This window comes from Notamacropus eugenii, chromosome 1, assembly GCF_028372415.1.
Source record: "Notamacropus eugenii isolate mMacEug1 chromosome 1, mMacEug1.pri_v2, whole genome shotgun sequence".
In the NCBI taxonomy this organism is placed as follows: domain Eukaryota; kingdom Metazoa; phylum Chordata; class Mammalia; order Diprotodontia; family Macropodidae; genus Notamacropus; species Notamacropus eugenii.
The window spans coordinates 125,880,354-125,900,932 of record NC_092872.1 but is presented as its reverse complement, the minus strand read 5'-3'; the positions used below and the strand labels follow the sequence as shown (position 1 = coordinate 125,900,932).

General features: G+C 37.0%; 1 protein-coding gene across 11 annotated transcripts in view; it reads left to right on the top strand.

Annotated features, from left to right (window-relative positions):
• Positions 1–20,579, top strand: part of HERC1 (HECT and RLD domain containing E3 ubiquitin protein ligase family member 1) — a 195,637-nt gene that overhangs the window by 96,452 nt on the left and 78,606 nt on the right. For 7 of the 11 annotated variants that reach the window (XM_072613461.1, XM_072613495.1, XM_072613492.1 and 4 more), the window contains exons 31-38: positions 5,820–5,921; positions 9,615–9,770; positions 9,937–10,043; positions 11,959–12,069; positions 12,155–12,331; positions 12,868–13,107; positions 16,164–16,247; positions 19,412–19,932. In XM_072613461.1, the coding sequence (XP_072469562.1) occupies positions 5,820–5,921; positions 9,615–9,770; positions 9,937–10,043; positions 11,959–12,069; positions 12,155–12,331; positions 12,868–13,107; positions 16,164–16,247; positions 19,412–19,932 (1,498 nt within the window). The remainder of the gene's footprint in view (positions 1–5,819; positions 5,922–9,614; positions 9,771–9,936; positions 10,044–11,958; positions 12,070–12,154; positions 12,332–12,867; positions 13,108–16,163; positions 16,248–19,411; positions 19,933–20,579) is intronic. The other 4 variants (XM_072613521.1, XM_072613508.1, XM_072613478.1 and 1 more) reach the window with 3 other exon arrangements.

Here is a 20,579-nt window from a genome sequence, read left to right as displayed (position 1 = left end):
TTCCGTGTCTTATTTTCTTTACTCTCTTTTTCCTCTACCTCTCTTGTCCTCAAATCCAGGTTCTCTGACTTCATATCTGGTACTATTCCACCACAGCAAACTGTTTCAGCCCCTACTTTAAAAAAATTAACTGGATATCATACTTCAGTATGGCTTTGTATCTTGAGTTTTAAAACTTACCTCGCCTTACCTTGAGATGAGGGGGATGTAATTATCTAAAAATAGTCAAACCAGACTCTTAACCTTGAAGCCGTTTCTTCTTTAAAAATATCTGGAAGTACAAAGTCCACTAATTCATTTTACATGCATTAAGGGCCTCCTGTGCTAGGTGCTGGGTGGCGATATATAGTTTATATGATATGCTGTTCCTGACCTCATGGAACTTACAGTATAGTATAATAGAGATATAGGTTATTGTACTTAAACCTTTCAGTAGATCTGTGATCTCATTGATATGACTTCTTTACTTCAATACAATTTGTGACTCCTCTCTTCTTTCTCATTCTTTGAAGTTTTAATCCGTGTTCCTCTATAGTCCCTACAAAACATCTGTCCAATGTACTTGCTCCAGGTCTTTTTACATTTCACATGTATCATCATACCACTTACTGTCTGTCTTGCCATCTCTTGCTCTTTTTCTGATCAGAGTTTTCCTGAATAATATCCTTACACTACTTGTACATGGGATATCTTTGGACACTGTGTGTCCTTATGTTGGCCTTTCCAGAAATCACCTGCAATTGTGATGCTTCAGAAATTATGATCACACAGTCACATAGATTAAGAGGTTATTAAAGAAATAGAACTTGAATTTGAACTCAGAATCTGTGACCATAAGTTCAGCACTCTTTCCACTATACCCACTGCTTCCTGCTGTTCTAGTATTACTTGTTAGTTATCTTTTGAGTAATCATGAAATCTTGTTGGGGAGATCTTACAGTGTTGTGGGTTTGATGTATTCTGCGCACCATTATCTGTGAACATGAAGATTTTACCCATGGAAAATATTCTTTTCATATGTTCTCTGCTTAGGACATGCTTTATGATAGTGGAGGATGCTTTTGGCACATAGACCCTTCCCTGTTTTATATCTCAGTCAACATCAATAATCATATTGTTATTGAGTAGTTATTTCTGTGAGTGCATTTGTCTTCACAGTTTGGACTCTGAAGGTGACCAGTTCTACAATTTACTTCTAGCTTGTTTGTCACCCTTTGGTTTGACTGTTCATACCCTTCCACTATGAGACTTCACCCAGCCACACATCTGCTTCTTGGCTTCAGCCCAGTACTGCTGAGTGCTGTCACCTGGGACATATACAAATTTGTATTTTCCAGTAATAATTACAGCTTTATCGCTTTATTATAATCTTTATAGTCTCCATATTTTCTGTCATGCTTATTGTAGGAGATGAAATCTTTTCTTTCTCCAAGTCTACTATGCCACTAAAACCTTCCAGTAGATGACTTTATCTCCACCTGATAGCATTTTTAGCTCACTTTTATTTCCTCTTATATTCCTTCAAAGCCCTTTCCATCTGAACTTGTCCTCTCTTACTTTGCTTGTCTCTAATCAAGGCTATTGCATTTACTGCTCTTGATGTCAAACCCTCCTTTCTCCTCTGGAAGCTTATCCCATTAATCACTTTTGGTTTTGTGCCTCATCTTCATTATTTCTCTGCTTACTCTTTCCATTTTACCTACAAAATATACTCAGGTCTCCCCCATTTTTTTGGGAAAAAAAGTATTTCCTTTACCCTGCTATTCAAGTTATTATTTCACCTTTCTTCCTTTTTCACTGACAGAGTTCTTAGTTCAAATCCTACCCCTGCCACTTAATACTTTCATGGCCACAGGCATATGTAACATTATCTCTTTGGGCTACCTTATTTTCTTTACCTGCAAAATGAAGAGGTCACACTAGTTGGCCCCCAAGGTCCAGTCCAGCCATCTCTCAAGTTACTAATGCTCTTTTAATTGCCAGATCTTTTCTCAGCCTTCATCTTTTTGACCTTGTCAAAAAGATCAACATGGATTGATTACTCTTTTCCCCTTAATGTTCTTTTCTGTCTAGGTTTTTGTGATACTCTCTTCTCCTGGTTCTCCTCTTTTCTGTGTGACAACACCATCTCAGTCTGTTTTGCTGGTTCTTCAGTTTTGTTTGCTGAGCTCGGTTTTCCAAAAGGACTTCTCTTCTTCCTCCATAGTACTTTGTTTAGTGATCCCATCAGCTTCCAAGGATTTAGTTATGATTTCTATGCTGATTCTCATATCTACTTAACTAGCTCTAAACTCTCTGCTGACCTCCAGTCTTGGCATCTCCAACTGCCTCTTGGACGTCTCGAACTGGTTGCTCCATAGACATTGTAAAACTTGACATGTTATCTTCCCCCAAAACCCTCCTTTCTTCCTTACTTCTTTATTACTGTTGAGGATACCACTGTTGAGGTACCATTTGTTAAACATGAGGATACCACTTTCTCCGTCGAGGAGGCTCACAACCTAGGTGTCATCTTTGATTCCTTACTCACTTCCCATGTACATTCTGTTGCTGCTGTCAGCTTTCCCTACTCTCGCGTATACATCCTTCTGTCTTATGACACTGCCAGTACCCTGGCGCAGGTCCTTCATGTCCTCTTCCTGCCTGAGCTATTGCAATATTCTGCTGGCTGGTCTCATGCCACACGTCTCTCCCCACTCCAATCCATACTCTGCTCCTTTGTTATTCTTCCTAGAGCCCAGGTTTGACCATGATATCCCTGTTCCCCCAATAAACTCTAGTAATGGTTCCCTGTCGCCTCCAAGATCAAATATAAAATCCTGTGTTTCATAACCTGTGTGTACCTTCTCCTTCCTTCCTTTCCATTCAGTCTTCTTGCAGCTTAGACGGCCCCACTTCCCCATTCCCCTGTGCAATCTTCTGTCCAGTGACACTGACGTTCTTGGTATCATTCAAACAAGACATTCCATTGCCCAGCTCAGTCATTTGCACTGGTTTCTTCCATGCCTGGAATTCTCTCCCTCCTCATTTCTACCTTCTTGTTTAAAGAAACTTCTTTCAAGTTTCAGCTGAAATTCTGCCTTCTCCAGAAAGTGCTTCCTTATCCTCCTAACTCTAGTGCCCTCTTTCTGTTGACTCGTCCCTATTTATGTGTTATATAGCTTGTTTGCACATGGTTGTTTACAAGTTGTGTCCCCCTTTAGAATGGGAGCTCCTTGAGAGCAGGGACTGTCTCTTGTACTTTTTTTTTATATCTGGTTGGCATAAGGCCTGACACATAGTAGGCATTTAATAAATGTTTGTTGATTGACTGGCTAACAGCATCATTCTGTTCTTCTACTTCTTCCTCAGCTATCAGGATTATACTACCACCCTTATTGGAAGTTTCTCTTTCCATAGTTATCAAAGATTGTTTACCTGCTAAATCTAATGGCTTTTTCCTCAGATGTCATCCTCCTTGAGTTTTCTCTAATGTCTCCCACTTGTATCCATGTGTCCAACTCTAATCTCCCAGTGCCATATTACTTACTAGACATGCCCATCTTAGTGACACATTGGCACCTCAGCTGCCTCACATTTAGAGCATAACTTAATGCCTTTTTCTTAACTTTGTCCTTCCTCCATGCTCACCTGTTTTTTTTTTTTCAAAGCTACCAGTCTTTTTAGTTACTTGACTCTGTTCTTTTTCTCGCTTCACTACCAGTTGATAAGCTTTGTTTAGACTTCTTCACCGCTCTACCTCCATGGCATCTGTCCCATTAGCTCCTTTCTTTTTTGTGTTATTTTTCTCTTTAAAAAATAAGCTTTTGCTTTTATATGAATTTCTGAAACCCCCTTTATCTTTTCCTACCTGATGAGCCTTCACTTGTAACAAAGATTAAAATAAAACTGGTAAACAGAAATATTTAATATATTGACGTTATCTGATAGCATATTGTAACATTCCACAGCCATGATTTTTCCCCTAATTTTTTTCAGTGAAAGGAGGAAGGTGCATTTTTTTGTCATTTGAGGCTCTTACTACATTCTCATATGCACCATTGTAATAGCTTTCTGATTGATCTTTCTGCTTCCAGTTTCTCTCCTTCAGATTTTAGTTCATAGCTGCCAAAATGATCTTCTTAAAACACGTCTGATGAGGACATGAAAAAAACTTTTAGTGGCTCCCTATTGCTGTGGAGGACAAGCTGTGCTCCATGTCTGGAATACCTTCCTTTATATCTACCTCTCAAAAACTTTATCTTCTAAGGTTAGCTCATCTTCTCTGAGCAACCATTCCCAGTTATACCATTTGTGAATACATTTTGTCTTTACTTATGTGTATCTTCTCGTTAAGGAATGATAGAAAAAAAGAATCTCCATCATTCTGAGCGCTTTATAAATATCTCATTTGTTAAACATGTCAAATGTTTACATCCCCAGTGGTTGGTTAGTTCAATGCCTTGCATGTATCAGGTGTTTAATGTAATACTGAGTTCTTCTATTTTTGTTAAGGACAGGCCCTGTATATATAACTCATCATGAAGATGATGATGTAAGCATTACCCCGATGTCTTTTATGCTCTTGAGTGAATTTTTGTACCTCTTTCCGTTTGGCCAATTCTGCTTGTTAAGGAGTTCTCTTGAATGGATTTTTCTGCTGCTTTTACCACTTAGCCTATTCAATTTTTGTTTAGTATTTTTTTTTGTTCCTCCTTTACCAAGTTTTTAACTCTTTTTTCATGATTTTCTTGCATCACTCTCATTTCTTTTTCTAATTTTTCCTCTACCCCTCTTACTTGATTTTTAAAAAACCTTTTTGAGCTCTTCTAGGAATTTTGGGAGGTGGGGCTTGAGACCAATTCACATTTTCTTTGATGCTTTGGATGTAGCAGTTTTGACTTGGTTGTCTTCTTCTGAGTTTATGTTTTGGTCTTCCCTGTCACCTCAGTAACTTTCCATGGTTGGGTTCTTCTTTTGTTGTTTCCTCATTTTTCCAGCCTATTTCTTGACTCTTAACTTTATGTTAAAGTTAGGCTCTGCTTCTAGGGTGGAAGGAGGCACTGTGCCAAGTTTCAGATTTTTCGTGCTTCTGTTTTTAGAAAAAATTCTGGGGATATGTAAGTTTTCTGTTCTTCTAAGGTGGTATGATCTATGGAGAGGTGTGGTTACTGCTCTCCTGGCCTGTATGCTGTGATCAGAGTCCTTGCTTCTTTGGGGTTGCATGCTCTAGTGTGCTGGTGCACTTTCTTGCCCTCGGGTTGTAATCCACAAACATGTATGGGTGGTGCAACAGAGTCCTGCCCCCAGTGGCAGCAAAGTATCTTCTGTAATCTCTTTCTGACCACTTGTCTCACCCCTGTGCCATCTATAGGCTGAGAGTTGGACAAGCTGCTGCCACCAGTTCAGTCACACCCCTAAGGCCCACTGTTGGCTTGCTAGGGCATGGCCTTCTCCGGACTGCACTTCACTCTCGTCCCAATGAGTCATAACTCTCCTGTCAACCTTCTAAGTTTTCTTGGGCTGGGAAACTGTTTCATCCTGCTCTTTAATTGTTTCTGTTGTTTTTTTAAAGTTATTTGGAGGGGAATTTGGAAGAGCTCAGGCAAGTCCCTGTCTTTACTTTGTCATCTTGGCTCTGCTCTTAACCATTTAAAAAAAACTTTTTATTTTTTAAAATTCAAATTTATTTTATTTTCAGTTCCAAATTCTCTCCTTTCCTGTTCCTTTCCCCTAACAAATGAGAAGGCAAGAAAATAAAACCCTTTATAAATATGTATAGTCATGTAAAACAAATTTTCTCATTAACCATTCCTTCCACTCCCTCCTTCCTATCTCAGCCCTTCCCAAGAAAGAAAGAAGGAAAGAAAGCAAACAGAAGAAATATACTTCAGTTTTGAGTCCATCAGTTCTGTCTTTGGAGGTAGATAGCATGTTTCATTGTGAGTACTTCAGAATTATGTTGCTCAGAGTTATTAATTATTAAGTCTTTCAAAGTTTATAATCTTTATGATAATGGTTACTATTGAAATTGTTCTCCTGGTTCTTCTCTCTTCACTTTGCATCAGTTCATGTAAGTGTCTCTAGGTTTGTCCAAAACCATCCTATTCATAATTTCTCATTACCTCACGTACCACAGGGTGGGTCCTTTTCCTCTTTCTTTGTTTCTTTGGAGAACAGGCCTAGTGGTTGTATCACTGGATGACCTTTTCTTGAAGAGAATGTTCTTGTTAATAAGTATGATGATTTTTGAGTAGACTTATAAGCCTTTGACCTCTTTAATCTTTTAGACCTGAACTGTTTTTTCTGACATAATCTCCTCTGTACTCATTCACATCAAAGTCATTGAATATAAAGGATATGTCAGTTTGGTTTAGGTTATCTTGTGAAACTTCCTAGACTTTCTCTGCCTGTTTGTCTCTGTCATAGGTGTTGGCACAAAGCTGCAGTCATTTTTGTGTTCTTCTTTTGTTTGTATTCATTATGAGCAGTGCAAAATAAGGTCATGTGGTCCGTGAAAGGATGTCTCTTACTGACTTTGCTGCACAGTACAGACAACTCTATTGACTGGTTTTTTCCTGTCTTGAGAGAGAACCCATGAACTTTCCTTATGTTTATTTTTTTAAGTTAATTTGTTTATGTTCAGTTTTCTACATTCACTTCCCTATATCTTAAATTATTTGCCCCTCCTTTGCCCCTCCTTTCCCCCTCCGACCTTCCTCCCTCCTTGAGATGTCATTGCAATCTTTTATAGGTTCTACACATACGTTCTTATTAAATACATTTTCACCTTGGTCATGTTGCATAGAAGAATTAAAATGAATGGGAGAAACCATAAAACAAAACACAACACAAGAGAAAATGGTCTGCTTCATTCTGTGATCCATTTCCATAGTTCTTACTCTGGATGTGGAAGGCGTTTTGCCTCAAGAGTCCACTGGGAATATTTTAGGTCCTCACATTGCTGTGAAGGGCTGAGTCTACCAGAAAAATGCCTTGCACACTGTGGTTGTTACTGTACAATGATCTCCTGGTTCTGCTCCTTTCACTCAGCATCAGATCATATAAATCTTTCCAGGCCTCTCTGAAGTCTTCCTGTTCATCATTTTTTATAGCACAATTGTATTCCATTGCATTCATATACCACAACTTTTCAGCCATTCTCCAGTTGATGGTCATCCCATTGATTTCCAGTTCTTGGCCACCACAAAGAGAGCTGCTATACATATTTTTGTACATGTGGGACCCTTTCCCATTTTTATCATCTTTTTGCGATACAATGCTAGAAGCGATATTGCTGGGTCAGCGGGTATGCACATTTTTGCAGCCCTTTGGGTATAGTTCCAAACTGCTCTCCAGAATGATTGGATCAGCTCATAGCTCCACCAGCAATGAATTAATGTTCCAACTCTCCCACGTCTTCTCCACCATTTAACATCTTCTGTTCTGTTATGTTAGCCAATCTGATAGATGTGATATGGTATCTCATAGCTGTTTTGATTTGCATCTCTCTGATGAATAGTGATTTAGAGCATTTTTCATATGAATATAGATAGCTTTAATTTCTTCCTCTGAAAACTCCCTGTTCATACCCTTTGATCATTTATCAGTGGGGGAATGACTTAAATTCTTGTACATTTGACTCAGTTCTCTATATATTTTAGAAATGAAGCCTTTATCACAGACACTAGTTGCAAAAATTCTTTCCCAATTTTCTGCTTCCCTCCTAATCTTGGTGGCATTGGGTTTGTTTGTGCAAAAACTTTTCAGTTTAATGTAATTAAAATTATCCATTTTGCACTTAATGATGTGTTCTCTATCTCTTGTTTGGTCAAAAATTTCTCCATTCTCTGTAAGTCTGACAAAAACACTGTTCCTAATTTGTTTATAGTATCAATCTTTATACTAGATCATGTATCCATCTGGACTTTCTTTCCTTCTGTTTAACTGTAACTTCCCCTTGTCTTCCTGTTTGATTTATAGGAAGAATATTTATATTGATAGTGTTCCGTTCATTTAACAGTAGTATATTAATTAGACAGAGAGCTCACTTTTAAAATAAAACTATGTCACTTTTTAAGCAATGTCTTATTATTCTCTTTCTTTTTAATATCATTGTCATTTCCCCACCTGCCTTGTGACAAATTAAGTAGTTAAGGAAAACACATCAACGCATTAGCCATGTCTGTCTGAAAAGTTTTTATTTTTCTTCACCTGTTGCTCTTAACCTCTTTGCTAATAGGAGATAGGCATGCTTTTCCATGAGAATCCTTTGAATTTATTGATTGGTCACTCCACTGATCAGAATACTGAAGTTTTTCAGTATTTTTACTCATTCAATAAATAAACAAACATTAAGCACCTACTGTGTGCCAGGTTGTGATCATTATGTAAATTGTTCTTACAATTTTGTCTCTTTACATGAGTTCATATATGTCACTTCTTATAGTGCAGTAAATATTTCATTACATTCATATACTATAGTTTGTTAGTCATTCATTCCACATTGAGGGGCACCCAGATTTCTTTTTGGTTCTTTGCTGTTACTAAAGGTGCACATGAGACATTACCTTCTAGTTTTGACCTCACTGAGTGTATGCCTGCATTAGTAGTGTTCAGTCAAAACATGCAGTTGAATGACTTTCAATATAATGCTAGCTTGTTTTCTGTAACATTTGTGCCAATCCACTGCTCCAGCAACAAAGTGCTTGTGTCTGTGTGCCCAGTGGCCCTCTAATACTCGTCATTTTTCCCTCTTCTGTCATCTTTGCCAGTCCGATGGGCATCCGTTGAAACCACAGAATTGTTTTCAGTTCCATTTCTCTCATTTGTCATTTGAAGGATTCTTTCCTATGCTTGCCAGTCACTTCCCTTTCTCTTTGGAAAATTGCATCATGATAGTTTCTGACTCCTTCCTGCACTGGGGAGTGGATGCTAACATTATATATTTGTGTCTGTTCTGCATATCTTGCAAATCAGAACTTAATCGGAGATTTTTGCTATAAAGATGTTCCTTCATTTAACTAGTTGCTTTAATTTCATAAATGTAAAAGCTTTTTTTAATGCAATCCCATTTATCCAATATGATCACCCCTTGCCTTTGTTTAGCTATGAATTCTTCGTTGCGCAATGATGTGATCTTTGTATTTATGCCCTTTCTCCTTTTGGAGATTGTTGCAGAATGTGGTGTAAGGTATTGTTCTAAACCTCTTTTGTTCCGAACTGCTTTCTTGTTTTCCCAGCAGTTTTTATCAAAAAAAAGAATACCTTTACTTTCCAGTATTTTGTATCCTTTATAAAACACCATATAGGCTATTATACTAAATTGTTTCTGGGTTTTATTTACCTAGGCCATCCCAACCAGTTACTGTTTTTTTTAAACCAATACCAAATATCTTTGATGATTGATACTTTATAATATAGTTTGAGATCTAGTGATATTAGGACCCCTTTTATTGTTATTTTTATTTATTTTCCTTAACTTGTTTCCCTAGAGAAATTTTGCTATTTTTTTTCTAGTTTGGTAATGTAATATTTTTGATAATTTGATTAATGTGGCTACGTAGAATTGTTTATACGATTATTTCTTGTTTCAAATTTGTGATATAACCTAAGCTTTTCTTTTAAATCTTCAGCTGTACTTAGAAAACAGCATGCAGCAGAACTACACTTAGGGGACTTTCTAGTTTTTCTGCGAAGAGTTGTATCTTCAAAAGCTATTCAGTCAAAAATGGCTTCTCCAAAGTGGACTGAAGTGCTTCTTAACATTGCATCTCAGAAGTGTTCTTCAGGTATAAAATAGCTTCAGAAAAGTTTGCATTATATATTTGTCTCATTCAGATACTGGTTGTACTTAACACTATTGAACAACTAAGTTAATTTTGAAAATTTTCTTGAGATTTAAAATTTTCTGTCTAAATCTAGATCATGTTGATAATTACGGTTTTTCTTTTTCAGGTATTCCACTGGTGGGTAACTTAAGGACCCGATTACTTGCACTCCATGTCCTTGAAGCTGTATTACCAGCTTGTGAATCTGGGGTTGAAGATGATCAAATGGCTCAGGTCTATATTTTTAAAATCATTCTAAAATGTCATTTATAATATTCCAAAGCAATAAATGAAAATCAGTCAAGTATTTACTGTCTGTAATGTGCCAGAGACTAGGCTAAGTGATAGGGATATAAATACAAGGAATGAAACATGCTCTACTTGTGTGAAATTTGTATCTGCTGAAAGATGGATTCAAGTACATATAAGACATGTACAGCATAAAAATAAAGTTAATGAAAATTAGCTACAGATTACGTATGATATTTGCTTAACTTCATATTAATATAATGTAGCATAACTTCAGATTCTCATATTGCTTTGTTTTCTCTGCTGTCCCTAATGGTAGAGGGAGATCAAAGGGAGTGGGACTCTTCAAGTTAAGCAGACCAATTTGTTATGTAATCCTAAATGAGCCTTCACTCTGGTGAGGTAATCCTTTATTCTTTCCACAGCAGTTATTGTAAGCCTTTCTTTGTACATTCCTGACTCCTACATGTCCCAAGCCCCTTCATTCTTGGAGTTACCCATGAATCGCCTTCTCCCTCATGCCCCTGTCCATTCCACTTCTGTGTTCCCCAGAATGCCTCTTTGATGTGATATGTGCAGCCACTCTGCCTAGCTGAGGTCCTTTGGTCTAGACTAGTGGAAGGGTTTCCATACTGGTCTCCTTGCTTCCATTCTTCTCCATCACCAAACTGTCTTCCACACATTTGCCAAAGCAGTATTCATAAAGCGCAGAACTGACTGTCTCCCTGCCTCAGAAATTCTAGATAGTTCATCTAGTTTACAAGACAGAATTTCATCAGCCTGATACTTCACAGCCCTCTCTGAGCTCTTTTTCTAGTCTGATTTCTTACTAATCTTCTATAGATTGGCACACTAGCTATTTTTGTGACGACTCCTGTCTGCCTCATATCTTGATGCCTTGGTGTAGTTGGTCAGTCTTTTCTGGAATACGTTCCCTTCTTCCCTTTGTCTCCCGGCAGAGCTCAGGTGCCTTTTCAGTCTGGTACCTCTTCTGATCGGTTCTCTGCCCCTTCGTGATTTATACGCTTTCCCTCTTGAAATTACTTTATAATTGTTTTTAGTTGTTTGTGTTTTGTTTCCCCACAAGCAGGTAAGTTCTTTGAGGGCAGAGAACTGAGAATGTTTGGTTTTTGTCCTTGTATCTCCGTTGTTTTGTGCTCTGCTGTTAAAGTAGACATTCCACAAATGGCAGTTGAATTGAAGACAAATTTGTTTAAGCTTGATGCTGTGGTGGGGCAGAGGTGCTGAAACGCAATTCAGGTTATCAGAGAATGACAAAAATGCTTTTACTGGGCTGGTTTTTGTAAGCACGAGTTTCTGGGTCATCTCCTTTGTGCTTGTACTTTTTGGTGTTTCTGCTTGTCGTCTTACTGATGTAGTGCTAACTCACTTCTCGATTAGGTCATTGTGTAAGCTCCCTTAACCTTTGCAGGACAACAAGATGCTAGTTATAGTGGAGGCTGCTCTGGAGTCAGAAAGACCTGAGTTCAAATTTGACCTCAGATACTTTACTAGTTGTGGGACAAGTCATTTAAAACTCTGAAGTAAAAAGGAGACAATAATAATAGGATTGTTGTGAAGATCCAAAATGAGATGATATTTGTAAATCTTTTCGCACAGTGCCTAGTACATAATAGGAGCTTAGTAAAAATGCGTGTCACTCTCCTCCTCTACACCTAATAGATGCTCAGTATGTTTTTATAGAACGAATAAAGTCAATAAAGTTAATGTTTCATTATACTGAAAAAATTAACAAGGCTTCTGAAATGATTAACTTACCGACAGAAAGTAATATCTTATCAAATTATGTAGTTTGTATTTTCTAATAACTCCTAAAATTGCTATTTTGGAATTAGACTTCTCTCTCTCTTTTTTTTTTTACCCCCCTGCCATGCAACAGGTTGTTGAACGATTGTTTTCCCTTCTCTCGGATTGTATGTGGGAGACACCCATCGCGCAGGCCAAACATGCAATTCAAATCAAGGAAAAAGAGCAGGAAATGAAGTTACAGGTAATTGACCTTTCTAACAATTATCTGTAGTTATTGCCTGAAATTAGCTTATTCTGAAATACTAATGAGGCTTTATTTCTGATAGAAGCAAGGAGAATTAGAGGAAGAGGATGAAAACCTTCCTATTCAAGAAGTATCTTTTGACCCAGAGAAAGCTCAGTGCTGTTTAGTGGAAAATGGACAGATTTTAACCCATGGCAGTGGAGGAAAAGGATATGGGTTAGCTTCAACAGGTGTAACATCTGGATGTTATCAGTGGAAGGTTTGTGAAGTTCCAATAAACTTTTAGAATTTTATTTTGTCATTTTAAAAATAATTTAACAATATATGAAAGAACAGTTTTTTCTCCCTATGATTCTTTATCATACAACTATATCTCATTCTAGCTAAAACTAATTAAAAATCCTCATTGGGGAATAGTTAGAAATTCTAAAAATCATTTAAATATTCCTTAACAAATCTTTTCAGAAAATTCTTAGTAAACTTAAGCCTTTTAATAACATCTAAGTAGAAATCAAGATGGATCGCTTAAGATAGTCTTGGCAAGATGATTGAGAGTTGCTTGAAGGATAACATTTTAAAAAATCTCTGCAGATATAAAAACTGTAACAACATTATTTAATATGACCCTGTTTTTTAAGCAACAAAAAGGTGTCATTCACCTATTATATGTTATTTGACAACTTTTATTATTGCTTTCTTGAGTATTTAAGTGTTGATTAAATATAGATTAAGGTAATCAATTAGTGTACTTTAAGGTTTACCTAGTATTAATGAAAATTTTTGATTTTATTTTAGTTTTACATTGTAAAGGAAAACCGTGGTAATGAAGGCACATGTGTTGGAGTTTCTCGATGGCCAGTACATGATTTTAACCACCGCACTACCTCAGATATGTGGTTGTATAGAGCCTACAGTGGTAACCTGTATCATAATGGAGAACAGACTTTGACGTTGTCCAGTTTTACTCAAGGAGATTTTATCACTTGTGTATTGGACATGGAGGCCAGAACTATTTCCTTTGGTAAAAATGGAGAGGTACTAAAATTTGTTTGCAAGATTCATGCTATCTGTGTTTTCGTGTATATTCACCTTGTTTGTTTATGGGCTGATCTCCAGTTTCTAGATTATCTGCTCTGTCCTTGATTCTCTTCTTTCTTCTTCCTGTTTCCTTTTCTTTTGTTGCAGTAACTATTAGTGTCCACACTAGAGAGCAGAAAGCAAAAAAACAGAGGTTGTGTAATTCCATTGGATAAATGTTGTTGAAAATAATACTTTAATTAGCATTTGTAGAATTTCCCCAGTTAGAAATGATAATCAAGAATTGGTTGTCCTTTCTTTATGTGGTGGATTTGCATAAATTTTTATTGGGAATTTTATCAAGGAAAATTTTATTTCATAAAAATTCAGAGTGTTTTGGAATTTTTGAGTTGGAAGGGACCTTAGAGGTCATCTGATCAAACTTCTACATATTGTAGGAATTCTTTCTACTGCTTCTCTAACAGGTTATAATCCAATTGTTGCTTGTATATGTCTAGGAGCAAAGAACATTTTATTTCAAATATTGTCCATTCTGTTTGTGGACTGCCTGAATTGTTAGGGAGGCATATTTCAGTAACTTCTTTTTTCTAGTTCTGCCCTATGGAACTACATAGAATAAATCTAATCCTATTTCCAGAAGGCAGACCTTCATGAAGATATTTCAAAATATCTATTGTCCTGTTCTGAAATCTTTTTTAGACGAACATCTCTAGTTCCTTAAACTGTTATTCAGATACTATGCCCTCAAATCTTCTCCCCAGATAGGTGACCTTCCTCTCAAGTTTGTGAATGTTCCTCTTAAATGTGGCAAACCTAACTGAATGCAGTAATCCATATGTGGAATGACCAGCACAGAGTATGGCAGGATTCAGTAAACTCAAGCTTTTTAATAATATGTGAGTAGAAATTAAGATGGACTTCTTAAGATAGTCCTGGAGTATTCTGGATAGTCTTCCATTGTCCTGAACACTGTGCCTATGTTAATGAAACCTAAATTCTAAGCAGCCTTTTTTTTTGGGCAGATATTATTACCTTTTCTATTCATTGAGCTAACAGTCAACTAAAAATCCTGTAGAGTTATAGTGTGAGAGCTGTAAGAGACCTTAGAAATTATCTCATTGAAACTTGGAGTCTTTTTGAAGCTAGGTGACCTCCTCTTCCTGTGCAGTTGACTTTTTTCAGCCTACGTGCAGAACTTCACACATTTACTTCTTGCTAAATGCAGTCCTTCTTTGGAGCTTTTGAAGAACTATATGAATCGTGAGTTTTGTTGTCCAAAAATAATAGCTGTGTTTTTCAGTTTTGTGTCAGATGTGAAACCGTGCCTGCCATATTTTTATCCAAGTAATTTGTAAAATGTTGAGTGTAATAGAATCAGTGACAACATCTTGCTGTAAACCATAAGAGCTCTCCCTCCTGGATGACATCTATCAATGAACACTTCGGGTACTGTTGTTCAACCAGTTATGAATCCATCTAACTTCATGATCACTTCTTTCTTATTTTTTCATCTTGTCCACAAGAATATAAAAAGTAACTTTGTCATAGAACTTGCTGAAATCCAGATAGATGTCTGCAGCATTTCCCTGATACATTGGTCTAGCAACCCAATCTAAAAAAAGAATTGTAATTTGCTATGCTTTCTTCTAGTTTTTATTTTCCATTCTGTGCGCTCACAATCCATTTGATTGTTCTAGAATTATCCTAGAGATCATGGTTTGTGGAATTCTCATCTTCCCTTTTTTTAGAAAATTGAGTTAACAATTGTCCTTAGCCCGTTACCTCCCTTGATCTACACAGTTTCTCCAAAATTATAGATGACAGTTTAACAGGAACACAAATAGATTCTTACAAAAGTTTGGGACGTAATTTATCAGGATGAGGGACTTGAACTAGACTCAGTAGGTCTTTGCTTACTCCTCTAGTTTCATTCTCCACCTGTCCCTATATTTTTCTGTCACTTCTAGTTTGAAGATAATTTTTCTTGATAGGGAGTATTGAGTTGAAATACTTGACTAGTGGTTCTTTGTTGTTTACTATCACATGAAAGCAAGAGCTTTTTTCCTTTTTTTCTTATGGACAACCTACAAAGTATTCTTTTGTTGTACTCAATGTCATAGCCTTATGTTCTCTGTCACTGATAAGTTTTTAGGATTGGGACAGTGGCTCAGAGAGTGTTCTTGGGGACTTAGTATCTCTTGATTCGGAGTTCATCTTTTCATAATACTTGGTACCTTATGCAGCACACACATTTACACCCAGACTGTCTCAAGGAACATAAATAACACAACTTTTAGGATGCTGTTTCTATCAATTGGGGAAAGAGCAGAACATACAAACTTGTAGGAGTGACATCCTCGTCTGTATTGCCTAGCCACTTTCACAAGCTTCACTTTGATTTCAAGAACATTTCCCTTTAATCACATTATCTCTTTAGATGCTCCCATCTTTGTCTTCACAGAGATAATTTGTGATTGTATTGCCACAATCTTTTTTGAGAACTTTCCATTCTTTTTTCATGAGTCTCTGGCTATGGAATTAGGAAAGCTAATCCTATTGGCCATCCCCCTACCCCGTTAATTATTTTAATGTATGCCTTCCTAAAGTCCAGGGTGTACGTCTGACTGTGCCTTGAATTCTCTAATTTGACTATTATGACGTAGTCACATTTTCCCAAGGTTCCTATTCTTTTGACTTCATCAATTCTTTTCTCTTGATCAGTACTAAATTTAGATCAATAGTTAATTTCATTGCTGTTACTAGATGCTGGAAAGTAAAGGTTGTTAAAGAAGCCAATAATGTGTAAGGTATCCCCTTTTTTCAGAATGAAATACCTAGCAGACATTCTAATTGAATTCCCTTGTCATTACTGTTATCTTGCCTCGGTGCCCATTTTGTGATCTTTTTGAAGTAAGCATCTTGTTTTCCATTCATTTAGACAATCTGTAGCATATTCCTACAGTGTTATTACCTATAGACCTTTTAGGTAGAAACTACATTGATTAATTCTTTAATTTTTCTTTCTTTTTTTCCTCATCCATGCTGACATCTAGGAACCCAAACTAGCTTTTGAAGATGTGGATGCAGCAGAGTTATATCCTTGTGTCATGTTCTACAGTAGCAATCCTGGAGAAAAGGTATTTAAAAATTATATCTTTATACTAAGGGGAATAGTTACCGACTTTGGTTGTCACAAATTTCTGATGTAATTTACAAATCTCTGTAAATATTCTCTTCTCTTCTCTGCCTTGCCTCCCAACTTTTCCCCTCTAGTTCTGGGACCTGTAATCAAATCAATACTAGCTTTCACTAGAAAGTGTTTTATTTTGGGAAAATTATATTTATTCTTTGACTTCTAAAGTACCGTTTTTAAAAGCTTCTTTTCAGTTCATTACACATTCCCTGGTATACTGAAACAATGAGTCCACTTTAAAGTACCTATTTTATAAGTAAATTTTCTGAGAAATATTTCTCATGGTTCATTATCAACCATACAAATATAAAACCCATAAACATTAGAGAACTTTAAAATAAAAATAAATTATTGTTTTGATTGTGGTTAAATATTGAATCATTCACAGAGCATTTAGGTGTTAGACTTTGGGATAGAATTTGTACAATCATTGACAGCATTTCGTGGTTCCATGTTTTAATTTTCATTTTCTGGTCCATACTATACCATTATTTTTTCTTGAATTCATAGTATGACGTATCTAGAGGACATTTTTGGCAGTTTTTTTCTTTTCTGCTCATTTTGTTAAGAATAGTGGCTGGATATGTGTAAAATAGTTAATTTAAACAAACTATTTCTCATTGACTTAAATTTTATCCTTGAAGACCCACTGTGAGGTAGATAATGTAGATATTACTGAATCCATTTTACAGAGTAGGCTGTTGTCCAGTCTTCTCAGTCATGCCTGACTCTGTGACCCCATTTTGGGTTTTCTTGGCCAAGATATTGGAGCAGTTTCCTTTTTCCTTCTCCAGCTCATTTTGCAGATGAGGAAACTCAGATAATCAGGTGAAATGTCTTGCCCAGGGTCCCACAGCTCGTAAAGTGTCTGAGCTCACATCAGAACTTCGGTCTTCTTGCCTTGAGGCCTGGCGCTCTCTCCGGCCTGCCGCTCAGCCCTCCCAGTCAGCTGCCTGAGATTCTAAGTGACCTTTTCGAGGTCACATAGTGATGACGATGATGATCATAGCCAGCATTTACATGGCACTTACCATGAGCTAGATATTGTGTCAAGTGCTTTACAATTATTATTTCATTTAATTTTCTTGACAACCCTAGGAAGGTCAGTGCTATCATTTATCATTATCTCCATTTTATAGATGAAGAAACTGAGACTGATGTTGACTTGCCTAGGGTCTCACATTTAGCATCTGTGGCCGAATTTGAACTCAGGTTTTCTGACTCCTGGCTTAGCACTTTATCCACTGTGTGACCTAACTGCCCCAGAATAGCAAGTGAGGGCTTTATAGTGACTTGATCCCGAAGCTTTCGGACTTGGATTCCAGTGGCTTTATTGTGAATGGGAGGCTTGAGGTTTTGTTGCTGATCTAAGAGAATTTCATTGCTTAGTAGAGATACTGATTTTAAATATGAATGGAATAGTTTTTGATTTCTCCTGTCCTATTATTTAGATTTTTTTAGTCATCTCAGTAATGGCAGGTAAATGCTTTTATTTTGAAGTTACTTCTGTTTTTTATAAAAACTCTTTAGAAATATGTGAGATGTATAAAGTCCCTATACCATCTTGAAAAAAAAAAAGCATCGATATTTGTTGAACATTCAAGGGCTTAGTTTGGTATTCGTGTTCAGATTCTTAAAGATTTTAACTCCATTATACATATGTATACACATACCTATACACAACCTCATAATTGGAAATGATTGAATGTGTACTCCAGATTATGTGGATGACTCTAATTTAGTGATTCTTATAACATGCTAAGCCATGATATGCTAGTATTCCTCACTGAAAGCATGATGTCATAAGGAAGAATGAAAGTAACAGGAGGCTTCTTTTCTCCTCCCTCCAGAATTAGATAGGAATTTCTTAGGAAGCAAGATTGTAGGTCATCTCTCTATGATAGGAGGGTAACTTTTTCATGAATATTTTGTCCATAAAATTGGCCTTGAGGGGAGGAGAAAAGATCATTTAACTCCTGTTACTTTAGTTCTTCCTTATGACATTCTAATATTTCCATTTGGGTGTACAAGAATGCAATGGTTAGCATGTTCCAAAAACCATTGAACCAGAAAGAGCCTACATCACTTGGAGTACATATTCAATTATTTTCAACTCTGAGATATTTCTTTCTACTTAGTAAACTTTAGAGATGTATTTGGAACATTAATCTAGCTTAGCAAGTAGTTGGTGTAATGAACAGAGTTCTGGACTTGGAGTCAGGAATACTTGATTTCAGATCCTGCCTCTGCTCTTTACTAACTGTGTAACCCTGCACAAGTTACTTTATCTTTTCATCTCATTTTCAATATTGATTGGTGTCTGCCTCACGGTTTTGTTGTGAGGATAAAATGAAATAACGTGTAAATGGTGTTTTACACACCTTAAAGCCAGGCAAATATTAGTTATTAGGAATTTCTCAAGTAGTAAAGCTCAAAGTTCCCACTCTTTGATCCGTAGATCTTGCAAGAGAACTTCATGATTGACTATTGTGGAGTAGTCCGAACTCTGAAATATTTTGATCTCACACAGACTGGCTGTGGAGCAGATGTATATATTCAGGGTATATACCTTGACCTCAATTCACTTTTACAGTAGACCCAGATTTTGTGGAATTGTTCTAGTTTATTGGGGTTCCCAAGCCATGGAGAACTCGTGTAAGCCAAGTAGCTTTCATTCAACAGGGAATCGTAATCCAGGGTCCACGGAAATAGATTTAAGGAGGTTTTTGAACTTGGATGGGAAAAAAATTACATCCTCATTTTTACTAACTTGTAGCAGAAATTTAGCATTTCCTTCAATTATTTAAAAACATTATCTTGAGAAAGAGGTCTGTAAGCGCCATCAGACTGCCAAAGGAATCTGTGACACAAATGTTAAGAACCCTTCATCTAGAGGGAATGAAAGCTGACTGACAGATTTGACATGGTCTCTCAAACTTAAGAGGTAAACCTCAGACAGGAGCTTAAGCAAATATTCAAGATTAAAACTCATAATTATAACTTTGGTTCGGCAGCATACTTAACATTTTGGAATGATAAAGTTGCTAGTTTTTATGGCAATTGTTAATTTGACATTTGACTAGTCTCTTTCCTTCTCTTTTTCTTTAGGTGAAGATCTGTGATATGCAGATGCGAGGTACACCTAGAGACTTGCTTCCTGGAGATCCAATATGTAGTCCTGTAGCTGCAGTGCTGGCTGAGGCCACTATTCAACTTATTCGTATCCTTCACCGGACAGATCGTTGGACACACTGTATAAACAAGAAAATGGTGGAAAGATTACATAAAATTAAGGCGTGCGTTAAAGAAACTGGTCAGAAACTGAAGAAAAGTCGCTCAGTTCAAAGCCGAGAGGAGAATGAGATGAGAGAGGAAAGAGAGAACAAAGAGGAAGAGAAAGGTAAACATGGTAGGCATGGTCTTGCTGACCTCTCCGAGCTGCAGTTGAAGACACTCTGCGTAGAGGTGTGGCCTGTGCTTGCAGTGATAGGTGGAGTTGATGCTGGTCTGAGAGTCGGAGGTCGGTGTGTTCACAAGCAGACCGGTCGTCATGCCACGTTACTTGGCGTGGTCAAAGAAGGTAGCACATCTGCCAAGGTCCAGTGGGATGAAGCAGAAATTACTGTCAGGTATGATATATTCAAGTAAACTTTGAATAATTGAACAAAGTCTTAGCCATAGAAAATAAGTAGTATACATTTTAAATGAGATACTAATGAGCTTTTGAAAAATAGTTGTGTTGTTAATTCTGTGAGTTTAGGTGATCATATTTATTTGTGATCTGAGGATAGTTGAACGTGTGTGTGTGTGTGTGTGTGTGTGTGTGTGTGTGTGTGTGTGTGTGTGTGTGTGTATTTAGGATTTCCATATTACTTGCAGGTATTTTCATGAATGAGGTAAGTAGTTTAAGATTTAGCTGTACCTCCTATTTTTAGTATTTATTTTGGTCATTTACTATGTGAATAGGAGAGAAGGGAAGGGTAGGACAGGGTGGGGAATCTGTGGTCTTGACCTCGAGGCCACATGGGACCTTCTAGGTTCTTGGGTCCTTTTGGTTGAGTCCAAGTTTTATGGGAGAAATCATTTATTAAGGGGATTTGTTATGTGAAGTTTGGATTCAGTGAAAGGGCACACTTGAGGACCTTGAAAGCCACATGTGACCTCAAGACTGCAGGTTCCCCACCCCTGAGGTAGGAGAATCCAGATTTATTCATTATATTATAGTTTAGTAGGTCCTTGAATTAGGAAATGGGAAAATTGAAATTAGGTTTTGTAT